At 46.0% G+C, this 16,942-nt stretch overlaps 1 protein-coding gene across 5 annotated transcripts in view; it reads left to right on the forward strand.

Moving 5' to 3' along the window:
* Window positions 1-16,942, forward strand: part of kif25 (kinesin family member 25) — a 277,704-nt gene that overhangs the window by 238,708 nt on the left and 22,054 nt on the right. For 4 of the 5 annotated variants that reach the window (XM_085982015.1, XM_085982012.1, XM_085982013.1 and 1 more), the window contains 4 exons: window positions 3,839-3,993; window positions 4,073-4,285; window positions 5,535-5,690; window positions 12,024-12,167. In XM_085982015.1, coding sequence (XP_085838141.1) covers window positions 3,839-3,993; window positions 4,073-4,285; window positions 5,535-5,690; window positions 12,024-12,167 — 668 coding nt within the window. Of the gene's footprint in view, window positions 1-3,838; window positions 3,994-4,072; window positions 4,286-5,534; window positions 5,691-12,023; window positions 12,168-16,942 lie in introns of those variants that run through there. The other variant, XM_085982016.1, reaches the window with a different exon arrangement.

The following is a 16,942-nucleotide window of genomic DNA, read 5'->3' on the forward strand; positions in this document are numbered from 1 at the left end:
ACAGATTTATCAAACATGACTTCCCCTTTCATAAATCCATGTTGACTCTGCCCAATCCTATTATTATTTTCTAAGTTCCCTGTTACCACGTCTTTAATAATAGATTCTAGCATTTTCTCTACTACTGATGTCAGGCTAATTGGTCTGTAGTTCCTTGTTTTATCTCTCCCTCCTTTCTTAAATAATGGGGTTACATTTGCTACCTTCCAATCCGCAGGAACTGTTCTAGAATCTATGGAATTTTGGAAAATGACAACCAATGCATCCACTATCTCTATAGCCACCTCTTTCAAAACCCTAGGATGTAGGCCATCAGGTCCAGGGGATTTATCGGCTTTCAGTCCCATTGATTTCTCCAGTACTATTTTTTTACTAATACTAATTTCTTTCAGTTCCTCATTCTCGCTAGACCCTTGGTTCTCCACTATTTCCGGGAAGTTTTTTGCATCTTCTTCTGTGAAGACAGACATAAAGTATTGGTTTAATTTCAATGCCATTTCCTTATTCTTCATTATAATTTCTCCTGTCTCAGCCTGTAAGGGACCCACATTTACCTTCGCTAATCTTTTCCTTTTTACATACCTATAGAAGCTTTTACAGTCTGTTTTTATGTCTCTCGCTACTTTACCCTCATATTCTATTTTCCCTTTCTTTATCAATTTTGTGGTCCTTCTTTGCTGAATTCTAAAATCCTCCCAATCCTCAGGCTTACTACTCTTTTTGGCAACATTATAAGCCTCTTCCTTTGATCTAATACTATCTTTAACTTCTCTTGTTAGCCATGGTTGGACCACTTTTCCTGTGGGGTTTTTGTGCCTTAAAGGAATGTATATTTGTTGTAAATTATGTATTAATTCTTTAAATGCTAGCCATTGCTTGTCTACCATCATACCTTTTAATCTAGTTTCCCAATCTACCTTAGCCAACTCGCCTCTCATACATACATAGTTTGCTTTGTTTAGATTTAAGACCCTAGTTTTGGATTTAACATAAATCACTTTCAAACTCAATATAAAATTCTATCATACTTTGGTTACTCTTCCCTAAAGGCCCCTTTACTACAAGGTTATGAATTAACCCTTTCTCATTGCACAATACTAGATCTAAAATAGCCGGTTCCCTAGTTGGTTCCTCAAGACACTGATCTAGAAAACTATCTTGCATACATTCCATTAATTCGTCCTCCACACTATTACTGAAAATTTAGTTCACCCAGTCTATATGTAGATTAAAGACCCCCCAAGATTATTGTATTGCCCTTGTTACATGCACCTCTAATTTCCTGATTTATATTCTGCTCTACATTACAACTTCTGTTTGGGGGCCTATAAACAACTCCCACCAATGTTTTCTGCCCCTTGCTGTTTCTTAGCTCCACCCAAACTGATTCTACTTTTTGACTTACGGAGCTAAGATCCTTTCTCTCTACTGTCTTTCTCCCATCCTTTATTATCAGGGCTACCCCTCCTCCTTTTCCATTTTGCCTATCTCTTCTAAATGTTAAGTATCCTGGAATATTTAGTTTCCAAACTTGGCCACTTTGCAACCACGTCTCTGTAATGGCTATTAGATCACACCTATTTCTATCTGTGCTATTAATTCATCTACAGTAAACTCTTGTTTAAATGACACTTAATCATCCGGAATTCTTTAATAACTGGCAAAACTCAGCAGTAGGTTTTGAGGCTTCCGCCCCAGAAGGAACGGGGCAGTAGTGTCCCGAAAATGGTGGGGAATGACTTACCACTTGTTCCTGCCATCGCTGTGGGCACTGCAATCTTCCCCGCACAGTATCAGCTGGCCATCCAGCCAAAGAGGAACCCAAAGGTAAGTTTTACTGTATATTTGTAGCTGTGTAACCGGGGTTCTTGAACCTTTTGCCATGTAACCATGGCTCCTGCACCTCTGGTTGTGTAACCGGGTCCCCTGTACCTGTGGCCGTGTAACCGTGGCTCCAGCACTTGTGGCCGTGTAACCGGGTCCCCTGCACAGCCTTGACATTTCTCCCGCTGCTTTTAAATTTACTCTTTCCTGCTAACTCCTGCTGTCTCCGGTTGTGCGCCACCTTGTCCTGCATGAGGAAGTATGTCAGTGAGAATCGTGAAATCTGTTTGGGTGATGTGGCTGTCATGGTTGAATAGCTGCCAGTGTGTGCAAGCTGTGAGATGTTGGTATGAGGCTTGCAGCAGTGCTAAGTGTGTGAGGGTGAGGTGAAGCTATGAATGTGAGGTATGTGTTCTAATTGTTGGTAGGTGAGTGATGGGGGTGTGGTGCATTGAGCAGTGTGTGAGGCTGGTGGTGCAGTTGGTAGGATATGGCATTTGAAGATGCATTCACTGACTTTGACCACTCGTGTGGGGTCATTGAACCTATTGCAGCACTGCATCCAGGTCCTCGGGGCTTGACTCCTGGCATTGACCTCCATGGCTGCTCCCACTGCCTTCTGAGCATAAGTTTGGAGGGCCTCCTGGCCCCCTACGGATACAGGACATCTCTCCTCCTTTCCACCTCCTCTACCAAGGCCTCCAGTGCAGCGTCCAAAAACCTTGGAGCCCGCTCTCTCCCATGTTGTGGCGTTCTTCACTGTTTCCCAGGTCAGATTCACTTCCTGAATGACTTACAACACCTGCTCCAGCCACAATGTACCTCCCCTTTAAGAGGTACAGGCTAGCTTTAACTGGTGCTAGTCTCCCGATTTTGGGCCTCCTGCTTATGTATGCAGCCAAACAACAACGCGGCTAGTGCTGGCTGCATGCTGAAATCATGTAAATGAGCAGGCAGCACGAAGTTGGCGTGCTGCCTGCATTAAATTGAATGGGCGCGGGTTAATCGTGCATCGCAATCCCCACGCCCATTTTTGGCAGCTATCGAATTTAACCCCTCGTATATTGGATCAAGTTGTCACTCTTTTGTGATTTCATATTGTGGATTAGGTGCCAGTAAAGTAGGATTCTGAAGATTTAATTCTCAATACTTTTGATCCCAAAATAATATAGCGATTATGTCCAAACCTGAATCTGCAACATTTGAGCATACTCCTTGAGAAGAAAACATCCAAATTGTTTTTTGTCACAAATCCTTCCGTCAGTTCAGGAGATCGGTGGGCCTCAAGAGACATTTTTATAACATCACCCGTCTCCCCCCCTGCCTCAGCTCATCTGCTGCTGAAACCCTCATCCATGCCTTTGTCACCTCCAAATTTTATTATGCCAATGCTCTACTGTAGGGGTTCCTTCCTGCTGCTGAATGCATGTTCAGCTCTGTGAGTTTAAGAGAGGGCATTAGCTACAGCAATGACGACGAAAATGGCAGCATTGGCATCAAATCAATGTTGCACGCTGATAAACGTCACGATCTGCCTACTTACCATACTTATAGCGCACACTCCTAACGGCCGCCCTACCACCCTCACCAAGCCGGCATCCGGCGTGGCTCACACCAGAGGTTTGCGCCCTCTGCTCAGATGCCATTTTGGTCCGAATTTGCCACCTGTAGCACCCAAACAACTGAAATTCTAGGCCAATCTTTTTTACAACCATTATGCAAATTCTGAAGCTCCAGTAGAAATGTGCAGCAGATGCATTCTATCTTGTTACAACATCTGCAATTTGATATCAGTTCTTCTACTTGAGAGTCCAACCTACCATGTTTCCTCATAAAACATAATTTGATTACTTGTCACTTACCATAGTACTCTTTCATAATAGCTTTCAAAGACTACTGACTACATTATATAGAGGGTCCATTGTTTAATATTAAACAACTGCTATTTGTAATTCATGATTAGTGATATTACTTGTTTCATTTGTTTATAACAAAGCTGTTTGCTGTATTACAGACATGTTGAGAATCCCACAAGTATTCTGAATCTAATCACCCATGGCCTACGACATAGAACCAAGCACCCAACACTAGTCCATGCACATTCCTCCCGATCCCACCTTGTGATAACAATTACAATCACCACAAAGGTCACTGCTGCCAATAGATCTGGTAAGGAAGCCACAAATGAGAATTTCCCCAGTTGTAGAGTTTGTTGACTGTCTTTCAGTTTTGTGTTTTATTGTTCTAGATGTACGGATGAAAAGCACTTCAGAATCAGGTATATTTCGACCATTACAGCATCAGTCCTGCAAGCAGCTGCCTTCTCCTATCACGGATAACAATTCAGCACCGCCTTCCCGATCTTTGCCTGCTAAGCACTTTTCCACAGAACCTGCAGAGTTTCCTAAGTATCTTAAAACTAAGCTACAATTGGTGGATCTTGCTGGCAGTGAATGCGTGGGTAAGCAGCCTTAAATCACCCCTCAGGGCTACAATGAACTAATCATGTGCTGCTTTCTTCCCCACCTGTAAAATATCACAAAATTGTTTTATCAAATGGATTACTACTAACAAGGGTAATTAGATGTGCTAAGATATAACATCACAATAACTTAAAAACTGCTGAAGCACTGGCATCAATTGGCTGATTTTCCTCCATCGGTAATTTTGATATTGGCCTGCCATCATGTGCAAGAGGCAATGCGAGAACATAAAGTTTGGGATTTCCCGCCTTCCATCCAGCGATTTTTGACCATGACTGGGACGGGTGGGGCGGAAAATGGCACAGAGATGCACCCTGCTGCGTCCACTCTCATTTTTACAGGATCCCAATTCACCACAGGCAATGCTGGCCCGTATGTGAGCAATCAACATATTTCCTGTCATTTGTGCTATAGCACCACTATACGCTTGGGATGCATGTTGGTCCCTGGAGGCAGCGGGATGGTTTCGAATGTTTCTACCAGCAGAAGGCTTGGCCAGTTGATGATAGCACGGGGGGGGGGGGGCGGTGGGGGCGTGGATTAAAAAAGTTTTGGAAAATGTTTGAAACTTTCACTGGCATCTTGGAGGCTGCTGCCACCACTATGCTGCAGCAGGTCTCCGAGACTTGCTGTTGCTAAACTCTGCCCACTGTCTGGCTGGACTCTCCAGTGGAACTGGGGAACCTGCCTGCAATATGACTCTGAGGTCAGAAGATCGGCTGGGGTCAGGGGCATATATTTGTGGTGGGCGGAAGTCCAGCAACACTGAAGATGTGCTCCAAATCCACGAAAGCAGAAAACTTAGGCCAAAGTCTCATTTAGCCAACAATTCCCAAGTTCTGACAACAGCTGTGGGGCATTATGATTGCCTTCATGACTCCTGGGCTAGAGATTGGAAAAATCAGCGTGTGTTTCTGCTCCTGATCATCATGAAATCTGTTGACAACCAGCTAAGAATTGGAATTGGTGATGGCCCAGGAGCAAATCTTCTGCCATTGCTGAATATACAGCCCAAGATGACTAGCAAGGAATGGGGAAAAAAAGTTATGAAACCCTAAAAAAAAACCTCATTATAATATCTTGTCGTCATTTTGAAACTTGGATGAATATTTTTTTAAACTAGATGGTGAGCTACAAGAACTGTATGATTTGTCAGTATGCATAACAGCTTCTCTTATTATGGTATGGATTTTCTCACCATTTAATTTGTGGTTTGATTTCTGTCAGGAATGTCAGGAGTGACCGGTACAGCTTTGAGAGAGACTTCATTTATAAATCGAAGCTTATCAGCATTGTCTGATGTGCTTGGAGCACTTGCAGAACAACGATCCCACGTACCTTATCGAAACAGCAAGCTTACTCATTTGCTCCAGGACTCTATAGGTAGAAATATATATTCTGTAAAATACTTCTTCCGCAATAATCACATGAGCTTTGACATCAAATCCCTGACATTCGCTGTGCATGTATGTAAACGCAGCGAAAGTGCACTCCACCCAGAAGTTACAAGCAGCACCTATAATTCAAATTGCTGTTAATATACATACGCTGGGCATGTGCTAGGTGCGTGTACACCTCTGAATGAGTGCACGCCCATTTTGGGAGAACAATTTAAAATGTGTCAGTGCAGGATACAAACCTTACAACTGCTCAAAAATGCACTGTTGCAGGTCCTGAGGTGACCTGCATTGTGGAGCACTAATTTAACCTGCATTATGGAACAGTAATTTACTGGGCTGACCTTGACCTGCTAACTGATTGAAATTGGGTAGTTTATTGAAATTGCTTGGACGTTGGCCCAGATTGTGTTGCAATGAATGGCGAATAACATTAGGGGAAGAACCAGTGCCCTCTCCATTCATGGGGATGTAGTTGACATTTTGCTGAGCGAAATGGACAGCAGAAAGGCAATATAACAACAGAAAATGCTGGAAAAACTCAGCAGGCCAGGCAACATCCGTGGAGAGAGAAATAGAGTCAACGTTTCAGGCCAAAACCCTTTGTCAAGACTGAAAAAGCACAGGAAATGAAACAAGTTAAAAGGCCAGTTTGGAGGCTGGGAGAGAACAAAAGAGAAGTGAAGAGACATTAAGAGGTATTCAAAACGAGACGAGATGGTGATAGGACTAGTGGAGACAAAAGACGGCTCTAGATTAGGTGTGAAATGCGCGGGCAGAATGGGAGACAGCTGCCATGTGGGAGAGAAAAAAAGGGGGGGGCCAAAACAAAGGTGTGGATAAAAAATATAAGTAAAAAAGTAATGGGGGCCGAGGTTATGATCTGAAATTGTTGAACTCGATATTGAGTCCGGAAGGCTGTAAAGTGCCTAATCGGAAGATGAGGTGCTGTTCCTCGAGCTTACGCTGAGCTTCCATGGAACAATGCAAAAGCCCGAGTACGGTGAGGTCTGAGTGGGAATGGGGCGGTGAATTAAAATGACAGGCAACCAGAAGCTCGGGGTCATCCTTACGGACTGAATGGAGGTGTTCCGCAAAGCGGTCACCCAATCTGCGTTTGGTCTCCCCAATGTAGAGGAGACCACATCGTGAGCAGCGAATACAGTATACTAGATTGCAAGAAGTACAAGTAAATCGCTGTTTCACCTGGAAAATGTTTGGGGCCCTGGACAGTGGGAAGAGGGGAGGTATAAGGGCAGGTGTTGCATCTCCTGCGCTTGCACGTGAAGGTGCCGGGGGAAGGGGTGCTGAGGGTGATAGAGGAGTGGACTAGGGTGTCTCGGAGGGAGCGGTCCCTACGGAATGCTGAAAGGGGAGGGGAGGGGAAGATGCATTTGGTGGTGGGATCACGTTGGAGGTGGCGGAAATGGCGGAGGATGATCCGTTGAATGTGGAGGCTGGTGGGGTGAAAGGTGAGGACAAGGGGAACCCTATCGTGGTTCTGGGAGGGAGGGGCAGGGGTGAGGGCAGAAGTGCGGGAGATAGAACGGACACGGTCGAGGGCCGTGTCAACCACGGTAGAGGGGAATCCTCGGTTGAGGAAAAAGGAAGACATGTCGGAAGCACTGGTGTGGAAGGTGACATCGTCGGAGCAGATGCGGCGGAGACGGAGAAACTGGGAGAATGGAATAGAGTCCTTACCGGAGGCGGGGTGGGAGGAAGTGTAGTCCAGGTAGCTGTGGGAGTCAGTGGGCTTGTAGTGAATGTTGGTCAATAACCTATCTCCAGAGATGGAGACGGAGAAGTCGAGGAAGGGAAGGGAAGAGTCGGAGATGGACCATGTGAAAGTGAGGGAAGGGTGGAAATTGGAGGCAAAGTGAATGAAATTGTCTAGTTCCGGGCAAGAGCAGGAAACGGCACCGATACAGTCATCAAAGTAAAGGAAAAAGAGGTGAGGGAGGGGACCCGAGTAGGACTGGAACAAAGAGTGTTCCACATATCCCACGAAAAGGCAGGCATAGCTAGGACCCATGCGGGTACCCATAGCAACACCTTTGATTTGAAGGAAATGAGTGGAGTCAAAGGAGAAGTTGTTCAACGTGAGAACCAGTTCAGCCAGGCGGAGGAGGGTGGTGGTGGATGGGGACTGGTTGGGCCGCTGTTCAAGGAAGAAGCGGAGCGCCCTCAGGCCATCCTGGTGGGGGATGGGGTGTAGAGGGATTTTACGTCCATGGTGAAAAGGAGGCGGTTGGGGCCAGGAAACTGGAAACTGTTAAAGTGGCGGAGGGCGTCCGAAGAGTTGCGGATGTAGGTGGGAAGAGACTGGACAAGGGGAGAAAAGATAGAGTCGAGATAGGAGGAGATAAGTTCCGTGGGGCAAGAACAGGCTGAAACGATGGGTCTACCAGGGCAGTCCTGTTTGTGGATCTTGGGAAGGAGGTAGAAGCGGGTTGGGGAACTATGAGGTTGGTGGCCGTGGGGGGAAGATCTCCAGAGGAGATGAGGTCAGTGACAGTCTTGGAAACGGTGGTTTGATGTTCGGTAGTGGGGTCATGGTCCAGGTGGAGGTAGGAGGAGGTGTCGGAGAGTTGGCGTTCAGCTTCCACTAGGTAGAGGTCGGTGCGCCAAACAACAACAGCACCACCCTTGTCAGCAGGTTTAATGACAATGTCAGGGTTGGATCTGAGAGAATGGAGTGCTGCAAGTTCAGAGGGAGGTAGGTTGGAGTGAGTGAGGGGAGCAGAGAAATGGAGACGGCTGATGTCACGGCGGCAGTTAGCGATGAAAAGATCTCGAGAGGGTAAGAGGCCAGGGGGAGGGGTCCAGGTAGAACGGAAATTCTGAAAGCGGGAGAAAGGGTCAGCCGTGCGGGGGGAAGACTCCTGGCCAGAGAAGCGGGCAAGGAGATGAAGGCAGCGGAAAAAGAGCTCAACATGGTGCCGAGCTCGAAATTCATTGAGGTGGGGGCGTAAGGGGATGAAGCTCAGGCCTTTGCTGAGGACTGATCGTTCGGGGTCAGAGAGGGGAAGATCAGAGGGGATAGTGAATATGCGGCAGGGGGTGAGATTGGGAGAAGGGGGGTCAGAGGAAAGTGGAGGGGAAGAAGGAGGAGAAGCAGAAAGGCAATTCTCATTCCCCCTCACGATGGCTACAGACTTGCAAAAGCAGGGATTAAAGGGTCTTTCAGGAGGTGGCAGGCAAGGTGAATGCCTCCAGCACGTGCATAAGATGTGGGTTCAGTGCAAGAAGAAATTCAACAACCTTACAAGGAAGAGCAAAGTAGGTGCATGACGCCCACCCTATTCTTTTTGCTGTGCTGCCACAGGTACTAGCATTGTCTCAGTCCTCTTCCCCATCCAATCGTTCCATTTCTCTGACCCCAGCCATGACTGTCCATGAAGCTGCACTGTGTAGTTGCTACCACCACCAGTTTCACTTCTTTCTGCACAAAGAGATCAGGATAGCCCATACAACTCTTATCTCTGACCTCCATTTGAATGCTACATCTTTCTACCTTCACTGTCTCACCACCTTCACACATGTTGTAGCATCCTGGTGATGCACAGAGCAGAGGAGAGCAGGGGCTGGAGGAGATGGTGCTAGAGGAACAGGAAACACCGGTCAAGAGGGCCAGGTCACTTCTCAACTGTTATGGGTGGAGATCCAGATTTCCAGGGCCCAGCTTTTAAAAGAAGAATGGTTCAGAATGACTTTGACCTGCATAATCTTGAGGCAGTGGTCACACACAATCTACACATTGACAGAGTAGAATCTCTTCCTATTCATGCAGATGGCACTGCTCTGCAGAGGAGCACAAGCGCCTATGTGCAAGTCTTTGATGACTCCAAGGATTTTTGGAAACCCAATTATTTGGAAGAAGCCTAGTGCACCTGCATTCGGATCCCTAAGTTCCATGATGAATTCCCCAACTCTGATGAACAATGTCACTTGACAAACTGGACTGCAGACTGACTGATATTGCAGGTGTTTCCTTTGGTCCCCTGAAACCCCCACCACCCCTCCCCTCCCTGCAAAGAAATTAAAGTCACCTTCACTTCAAAACCAATGTTGTACCAGCCCTGCACAATGGCTCTGAGTCACCTTGTAGCATATCACATAGTTGCCACAATGACCTTCCTAGTGAATCTGAGCACTTGGAAACAGCACAGCTGCAAGGTCCAGGTAACTCCTGCGGGGACAGTGAGTCCAACCAGCAGGAGACAGCTGGGAATGCACCCTGCCCTGCCTGTGCTTCCTGGAATGAAGAAGAGGCTCCCATATGTCCTTGTTGTCCTCCTCTTTGTATGCCAATTGTAAGGAGGTGGCCAATGACCCACCTCGTCTGGAAACAGGGACAGTTGTTCAGCACTCCCCAGCACCAGAATCGAAAAGTTATAAAAAGTCCACTGGTGCTGCAATTGAACTTAGCTATACTGCTCTCAGAAACAGTTTCAAAATTGAAAACTCACTTGAGAAATGCTTCCTGCCTCCTCCTTGCCAAAGAGTGGCTTCAAAAACACAGCCTCTTTCTTTCCTCAGTGACCACTTTTATAGGGGAAGTCTGCACAACCTTGTACCAGTGGAAGGAGAGGAAGGCTGGTCATAGATGCTGATAATGTCATCATGACATAGTTTTAATACAATTTGAGCAGAAACACCTGATTCAGCCGTAGTGTAATTTGGAGGCCAGAGGAAACATTGGGGCAGTACAGAACAGGTGCAGAAAAACACTGTGGGTCTCTGTCCATTTTTCTTCCCAATTGCAACCAAAAGCAGGCACATAATGGGGGCTAATTAAAGGAATATTGGGGCAATTATTTTCTGAATATTGTGGAAATTGTTATTTCTTGTTATGTTAGGCAGCTATGGAAGAAACATCGGGGGAACTTTCATTACTTTCATAGAATCATAGAAATTTACAGCACAGAAGGAGGCCATTCAGCCCATCGTGTCAGTGCCAGCCGATAAACAGCTATCCACCCTAATCCCACTTTCCAGCACTTGGTCCGTAGCCTTGTAGGATACAGCACTTCAAGTGCATATCCAAGTACAGTTTAAATGTGAGGGTTTCTGCCTCCACCACCCTTTCAGGCAGGGTTTCGACCCCCACCACCCTCTGGGTGAAGAAATTTCTCCTCAAATTCCCTCTCAACCTTCAACCAATTGCTTTAAATCTATGACCCCTGGTTATTGACCTCTCTGCTAAGGGAAATAGGTCTTTCCTATCCACTCTATCTAGGCTCCTCATAATTTATACACCTCAATTAGGTCTCCCCTCAGCCTCCTCTGTTCCAAAGAAAACCATAGAGATTTCCTTCAGAGTTACTGAAACATATGTTCATTTTTGAAGCTGCACCAAACTACAAATACTAAATTGCCTTCATTAAATTAATAGATTCAACATCAGAACATAATGTTTTGCTTCAGTTATATACTCTATACTCTGTATCCTTATAGTTAAATGCATTCACTTTATGACCTTATGCAAGATTAGACACTCTCATTTTTCTGTAAACTGCCGATTCCAATTTTAGCAATTATAAGTAGAGGCAGCCTCCTGGCTAAGGCTCTTTATACGACATATGAAGATGCCATATCCAGGAAACATTATTTATATTTCATGGAATTTGCTATATTTAATACTGAGAAAGCTGATTTCTGACAGTTGTCAGCCGTGGCTAAGTGCACTCTCATCTCTGAGTCAAAAGGTCAAGCCCCACTCCAGAGACTTTGAGCACATAATTTGTCTGTAACTGCAGTGTAGTACTGAGGCAGCGCTGCACTGTTGGAGGTGCTGTCTTTCAGATGATACGTTAAACTTCTCAGGTGGACATAAAAGGTCCCATAGCACTATTACTTCTTTCTATAGTAATATGTTTTGTATTTGAGATTAACAACTGTTGCCAGTTTACAATCTCAAAAATTCTGAGTGCAGACATCAACCTAGGTTGGAATTTGCAGCCTGAGGCACAGTACGCTAACTTAATCCACCAGCAGGATACCCCACTGCTTTATTTGGAGTAGCAGTGAGTGCTGGCAGCCAAGGCTAACTCATATTTGCATGCATAGCTTTTGGAAATGCAACATATTGGTTGCGCTGATTGCAGGCCCAGTCACCTTGGGATGAGTTTTTAAAACAAAAAGTACTGGCTATTTTTTTTAAATTGCAACTACACTGAGTTTCCCAAATATTTGTGGATAAGAACATTTGTTAATTGAATTAGTACTGCCAAAGAATTTATAATTTGCCTATAATTACATAGTTTGTGCAAAAATACAGTAATACACATTCTAAATATTGGTATGCCTCCTTCTTTAGGGGGTGACGCTAAACTGTTGGTGATGGTATGTGTCTCGCCTGCCCAGAAATATATAACAGAATCATTGCAGTCTTTAGGATTTGGCACCCGAGCTCGGCAAGTACAGAGGAGTCATGTAAGGAAAAAGATTCCAGTACTCTTAGGTATGTGCAAGTTCTTCAGTTTTGCCTTAGTGTGAAAAACGTTCCTGGTAAATTTTCCTCATTTGCTTATCTCCCCATAGCAATTAATTACCTAAGTCATTCCACAGGAGCTGCAGGTACTTGCGGCACAAAATTCGGGTTGTTAGCGCCTGTTGTTGGGCACCACAAGTGCCCTTAGAGCTCCGACATGGCGTCCATGACACACATGCACTCTTGTGAGGTGAATTACGCTGAACGTCATATCGGTGAGGGCAAAAGCGCGCGTGCAGTGAATGCACGCCGGTGGTATGCAGAGCAGACAGATCATGACATCAATCAGCGTGCAACGCTGATTTGATGCCAGCACTACCATTTTGGAGCTGAACGCTCCTGCTACCGCCCTCTCTTAACCTCGTACAGCTGAACACGCGTTCAGCAGCAGGAAGGACCCCCCACCAGCGCTATTTAAAGGGATCATCAACTACTAACAAGGGCACTGGAGGAGTGGCAGAGGTGAGAGGACGAATGCTGTCATCCTGAGAGAAGACAGCTGGTTCTTGCTCCACGGAGCCACTGCCATTCCCCCAGGGTAGCACCTCAGCAATTCTAGTAATCTGTTGGAGAATGGATTGCTGGACTGCTGTGACACTCTGCAGACCCCTTTGAACACTATAATCCAGAGCCATGATGGCAGTGGTCAGAGCTTGCATGGCAGCAAGCTGACCTTGCATGATAGCAGTCTGAACTTCCACTGCAGCACTCAGTTGGATCACTGTTGCTTGTGCTGCAATGGAAGCTGAGACATCAGCCATAAAACACAGCATCGTCTTTGGGTCCGCAAGTGTTACTAATGCAGTTGGCCATCACTTCCATGCTGGAAAGGATAGGCTCCAAGTTCTGTGCAAAGCCCTGTGCCAAGTTGATGCCAAACTCCTCCACGCTCCTTGACATTGCACGCAGGCTTTCTGGCAGGCTTCCCAATGCACCCAAGTATTTTGTTGTGCATACCCATCTGCCTTCTTCTGTAGCCTGCCCCATCGAAGTCCTCATCTGGGTCCTCTGCAGCAAAACTCATGTGCGACCCCGCCCTCCGGCGAGCTGGCACCTGCGCTATCCTTTCCCCTCGCCCTGGCTGCGGCCCACTTGTGCCCGGTGTCCCATCACATGCAGATCTCATCTCTGTGCTATCCTCTAAATTACGCACAGTGTCAGTATCTGAGCTGATGGCTGAGAGTGTTAAATCGAGTGATGGTCGTCTTCATCTTCACTGTCTTGTTGCTCTCCCACCACTGCCTGGGCAAGTTGCAGTTCTTGGGTATCTGAAAAGAGAAAGGCACAAGGGTAAGTTTGTGGTGGGGTAGCGGTGGGAGGGAGCGAAGTAAGAGGTGCCTGCTTACACCATCTGCAGCTTGTAAATCAGAAGAGATTGTGGAATGAGGAGGAAGTGGGATGTGAAAAGGAGGATTAGGTATGAGGATACCATCATCCTTGATGGTGTCAGTCCCACTGCTGGCCACGGTCTGAGCAACAGCCATTCCAAAACTGGCCATCACCATCTCCTCCAAAGGGGTCAGGACATGCAGGAGGGTCTGTACCTCGCTGGTTAGCTCCTGCTGCCTCTGGTTGTGCGCCAACCAAGAGATGGGAAAGTGTGCCAGTGAGTGTTGTGCAATGTGTTTGGGTGATGTGGCTGTCACGGTTGAATAGCTGGCAGTGTGTGCAAGCTGTGAGATGTGGGTGTGAGGCTTGCAGCAGTGCTAAGTGTGTGAGGGTGAGGTGAAGCTATGAATGTGAGGTATGAGTCCTGATTGATAGAGATTGTTGGTAACTTGGTGATGGGGGTGTGGGGCATTCACTGATCTTGACCACTTGTGTGAGGTCATTGAACTTCTTGCGATACTGCATTCAGGTCTTCGGGGCTTGACTGCTAGCATTGACCAGCACGGCTATCTGCTCCCACTGCCTTCTCAGCGTGTGTCTGGAGGGCCTCCTGGACATCTCTCTTCCTTCCATCTTCTCCACCAAGGCCTCTAGTGCATCATCCGAAAACCTTTGAACCCACTCTCTCATGTTGTGCCATTATTGGGTGTTTCCCAGGTCAGAATCAGTTGTACAATAACTTCCAGCACCTGCTCCAGCCACAATGCACCTCCCCTTTAAGAGATATAGGCTGGCTTTAAGCAATGTAATCTAGCTTTAACTGGTGCTAGCCTCTCACGATTTTGGGGCTCCTACTGATGCATGCAGCCAATCAACATAAGAACATAAGAATTAGGAACAGGAGTAGGCCACACAACCCCTCAAGCCTGCTCCACCATTCAATAAGATCATGGCTGATCATCGACCTCATCTCCACTTTCCTGCCCTATCCTCATATCCCTTAATTCCTCTGGAGTCCAAAAATCTATCTATCTCAGCCTTGAATATACTCAACAACTGAGCATCCACAACAGAGAATTCCAAAGATTTACAACCCTCTCAGTCTTAAAAGGCCAGCCCCTTATCCTGAGATTATGCCCTGTAGTTCTAGACTCTCCAGCCAGGGGAAACAATCTCTCAGCATCTACCCTGTCAATCCCCCTCAGAATCTTGTATGTTTCAATGAGATCACCTCTCATTCTTCTAAACTCCAGAGTATAGGCCCAATCTACTCAATCTCTCCTCATAGGACAACCTCTCAACCCAGGGATCAATCTAGTGAACCTTCATTGCACCACCTCTAAGGCAAGTATATCCTTCCTTAAATAAGGAGACCAAAACTGTGCACAGTACTCCAGGTGTGGTCTCACCAGAGCTCTGTACAATTGTAGCAAGACTTCCTTACTCTTGTCCTCCAACCCTCTAACAATAAAGGCCAACATGCCATTTGCCTTCCTAATTGCTTGCTGTACCTGCATGCTAACTCTCTGTGATCCTTGTATTAGACACCCAAATCACTCTGAACACCAACATTTAATAATTTCTCACCATTTAAAAAATATTCTGTTTTTCTGTTCTTCCTACCAAAGTGAGTAACCTCACATTTCTTCACATTATACTCCATCTGCCACCTTATTGCCCACTCACTTAACCTGTCTATATCCCTTTGCAGGCTCTTTGCATCCTCCTCACATCTTACTTTTCCACCTAGCTTTGTATCGTCAGCAAACTTGGATACACTGCACTCGATCCCTTCATCTAAGTCATTAATATAGATTGTAAATAGCTGAGGCCCAAGCACTGATCCTTGTGGCACCCCACTAGTTGCAGCCTGCCAATCTGAGAATGACCCGTTTATCCCCACTCTCTGTTTTCTGTCTGTTAACTAATCCTTTATCCATGCTACTACCTTACCCCCAATCCCATGTGTCCTTATCTTGCTTAATAACCTTTTATGTGGCACCTTATTGAACGCCTTTTGGAAATCCAAACATACTACATCCACTGTTCCCCCTTTATCTACCCTGCTAGTTACATCCTCAAAAAACTAATAAATTTGTCAAACAATATTTCCCTTTCATAAAACCATGTTGACCCTGCCTAATCATGTTATGATTTTCTAAGTACCCTGTTACCACTTCCTTAATAATGGATTCCAGCATTTTCCCGATGACTGATGTCAGGCTAACTGGCCTGTAGTTCCCCGTTTTCTCTCTCCCTCCTTTCTTGAATAGCGGGGTCACATTTGCTACCTTCCAATCTGCTGGGACCATACTAGAATCTAGGGAATTTTGGAAGATCACAACCAATGCATCCACTATCTCTGCAGCCACCTCTTTCAGAACCCAAGGATGTTGCCCATCAGGTCCAGGGGATTTGTTGGCTTTTAGTCCTATTAGTTTCTCAAATACTTTTTCTCTACTGATATCAATTTTTTAAAATTCGCTTATGGGATCTGGGTGTCGCTGGCAAGGCCAGCATTTATTGCCCATCCCTAGTTGCCCTTGAGAAGGTGGTGGTGAGCCGCCGCCTTGAACCACTGCAGTCCGTGTGGTGAAGGTACTCCCACAGTGCTGTTAGGTAGGGAGTTCCAGGATTTTGACCCAACGACGATGAAGGATCGGCGATATACCTCTAAGTCAGGATGGTGTTTGATTTGGAGGGGAACTTGGAGGTGGTGGTGTTCCCATGCGCCTGTTGCCCTTGTCCTTCTAGGCAATAGAGGTCGCGGGTTTGGGAGGTGCTGCCGAAGAAGCCTTGGCGAGTTGCTGCAGTGCATCTTGTAGATGGTACACACTGCAGCCACGGTATGCCGGTGGTGGAGGGAGTGAATGTTTAAGGTGGTGGATGGGGTGCCAATCAAGTGGCTGCTTTGTCCTGGATGGTGTTGAGCTTCTTCAGTGTTGTTGGAGCTGCACTCATCCAGGCAAGTGGAGAGTATTCCATCACACTCCTTGCTTGTGCCTTGTAGATGGTGGAAAGGCTTACTTTAAGTTCCTCACTCTCATTAGTCCCTTGGTTCCTGACTAATTTTGGTATACTTTTTGTGTCTTCTACTGTGAAGACAGATACAAAATATTTGTTTAAAGCCTCTGCCATTTCCTTGATCCCCAATATAATTTCTCCTGTCTCAGCCTCTAAGGGACCAACGCTTACTTTCGCTACTCTCTTCCTTTTTTACATACTTGTAAAAGCCCTTACAATCTGTTTTTATATTTCTTGCCAAGTTACTCTCATTCTATTTTCTTCCTTTTTATCAATTTTTGGTCATCCTTTGCTGGTTTCTTAAGCTCTCCTAGTCCTCAGGCTTACTGCTATTCTTTGCAACATTATAAGCCTCTTGTTTTAATCTAATACTATCATCAACTTCTTCAGTT

This window comes from Somniosus microcephalus, chromosome 3 (genome assembly GCF_052327205.1).
Source record: "Somniosus microcephalus isolate GS21.2 chromosome 3, FLI_Smic_1.0, whole genome shotgun sequence".
Classification (NCBI taxonomy): Eukaryota; Metazoa; Chordata; class Chondrichthyes; order Squaliformes; family Somniosidae; genus Somniosus; species Somniosus microcephalus.